Here is a 2482-nt window from a genome sequence, read left to right as displayed (position 1 = left end):
TGCTTTTCTGCATCTAATAGAAGGTAGCAGAGTTTCAAATATTTAAAAAGTTAGGGAAATGGTTAATATCTAATAAGATGAATGTAACCGCTTCTCATAGGAAAAGAAAAGGAGAAATTCCAGCATTCACAGGCAAAAAATTATTAAGATGAATCTACTTCTGTGGCTCGTACTTTACCCTAATGGGAAGGACATGATTTAATACAGAGCCAGAAACATCCAAAGGTGAATGTGAATCAGCCACAGAATCCTATTACTTTTGTCAGATAATTCTGAAAGGTATTTTGGGGAGTATGTTATCATAAATTTTCATAGCTCAACTAGCACAATGGGTAAAGGTAAAAATGACTTTCCCCTAATTTGGAGAAGGAATTATTCAGACCTGCCCAAATGTGAAAAAGAAATAGGCTTTAAAAGAATCAGACAAGTGTAGTATGACCTATGTAAAGCCAGGTGCTCATTTCATTTTCTACGCAGAGAACGAATTTATTTGCAATTTTTAGAATATGAATTTTATGCTTATCATGTTCATTCCTTCTTTACCACTTAATTTCTCATTTTTCCCCCAAACAGCTTGTGCTTGATGCTGAAACTGTGTGTTTACCCAAGTTGGAACAGGGGACGCGGGGTCCTGCTGGCAGCTCACAAAGACTCTATGAAATCTGCGTGTGTCCAGATGGGAAGCTTTACCTGTCTGTGGCTGGCACGGCCACCACGTGCCCTGAAAACAGCCACGTCTGTCTCTAGACCATCCTCATCTTCCATGGGACACCTGCCTCATTTCTCTGGGCTTTTAAAGTACTGACCTCAAGCCTTCAGTTAGAGCAGCTTGATGACCTGTAAAACTGAGATGGCAGGTGGAAGGACACACTTTCAAAAGGAGCTCAGAAAACAAAATGAACCACCGCAGTTGCCAGGACGAATAGCGTATGGATGTTAGACACAGGTCAAAGGATTTGAGAAGAATGTGTTTATTCTCTTAGGTTGGTTCATTTTCATCAGAACCATGTGACTGTTCTTTTCTTGTTCATGTCAATCTACAATGAAATATTGAACTGCTGTGTGAAATTAATTTATGATGTTCAACGGTGGATATATAACTCCCCCTAAAAGTAGCACTGGCCAGTACTAAAATGCCCCAAAGTTCTGTGACGTGTTTTCATTATATCACACAAACCCGAGTTCTCCATTTTAATGCAAAGCATGTCAGGTTTCACAAGATCTTCAGGTTTCAAAGAGATTTTAAAGTTGATCTGATTTTCAATATGTACTCAAAGGAATAAATTATACAAAATCAATCATGCTTTCTTTATATATCGTCAATGAGCAATAAAAACCTACATTTTTCACAAACTTCAGTTTGAGTGTCTTAACTCTCTTTAATCCTCACAACTCTTTGAGGTAGGTATTATTTTCCCCCAAGTGACTGGCGATAAAAAAGGCTCAGGTAGGACAAGTCACAGGGCTATAGAGTATCTACTGAAATTAAACTAATACAGGACCTACATTTGAATAGCTGTTTTCACTTCGAAAAACTTCCATATGTTGTCTCTTTCCATCCAAAACACTAATCTGCATAACTGTGTAGATGGGATAATATTCGTTTACAAATGAACAAACAAGTCGTCTACCAAGGTTAAACAGCTAGTGGCTGGCGGGACTCGTAACTGCCCAGTCTGTGTCCTGACCTCTTTGCGAGACATAAGACTGGATGTAACTTCACAGAATCAGATTCTGACAGTTTGTGAAAATACGTTTAGTGCCAGTTGATTGTATAAGCTGCTATATAAATCAAGTAGGACACACTGAACCTATGAAAACAAGTTAGTTACGTGTGAGCTACTCGCTTTTTGAATTGAATGCCCTTCATCACAGAGGTGGCTTTGGCTCTGGTTCGTTTTACCAGTTGTTATAATTAGAGTTCCCAACCAGCACAAGATATAGTGGGACCAGCAGCACTGCAACTTTCTAATTATAAAATGTATAACTATAAACACAAGTTCAAATTCATTTCCCACAGTCCCACTGAAAGAAGTCAACTTATGTCTAACGCTGTTTTAACAAGGTGTTCATTTAACAAGGCGTAGCCCACTTATAACTCAGTTTTTCAATTGCTATATATATAAACACTTGAAATTACAAAATAAAAATACGGTGCTTCCTAAGCAGTTAAGAGCAAACCCAACTAAATATACTTTTAGATCATAAATTAGTATTCACCTTTTATCGTTGTCCTGATTTTTTAATGTCTACTTTCTGGCTACAACATTCCTATTGTCCTCCTAAATAGTGTTGCATTCTTTTTGTCATATTTACTCTGGTTCCAAGTTTGTGCAAATAATCTGACATACATAGGATTACCATGGAACGTTTATAAATTAGCTTGGTTCTCATAGTACACGTCAAAAAAAGGTACTCAGATGATAAAGTGAGGCGAAGAAAATGAATCAAAGAGAAACTAAGAACAGAACTTTTAAATAAA

General features: G+C 37.3%; 1 protein-coding gene across 1 annotated transcript in view; it reads left to right on the top strand.

Annotated features, from left to right (window-relative positions):
• The window catches only part of SGCG (sarcoglycan gamma), a 70185-nt gene extending 68887 nt beyond the window's left edge, over window positions 1-1298 (top strand). The window contains exon 7 of the mRNA XM_011361820.2: window positions 574-1298. Within this exon, the coding sequence (XP_011360122.1) occupies window positions 574-747 (174 nt within the window). The 3' untranslated portion in view covers window positions 748-1298. The remainder of the gene's footprint in view (window positions 1-573) is intronic.
• The last annotated feature ends 1184 nt before the right edge of the window (window positions 1299-2482 follow it).

The sequence above is a fragment of the Pteropus vampyrus genome, unplaced genomic scaffold (genome assembly GCF_000151845.1).
Source record: "Pteropus vampyrus isolate Shadow unplaced genomic scaffold, Pvam_2.0 Scaffold71, whole genome shotgun sequence".
In the NCBI taxonomy this organism is placed as follows: domain Eukaryota; kingdom Metazoa; phylum Chordata; class Mammalia; order Chiroptera; family Pteropodidae; genus Pteropus; species Pteropus vampyrus.
The sequence above is the reverse complement of the archived record's forward strand: the minus strand, read 5'-3'. Positions and strand labels throughout refer to the sequence as shown.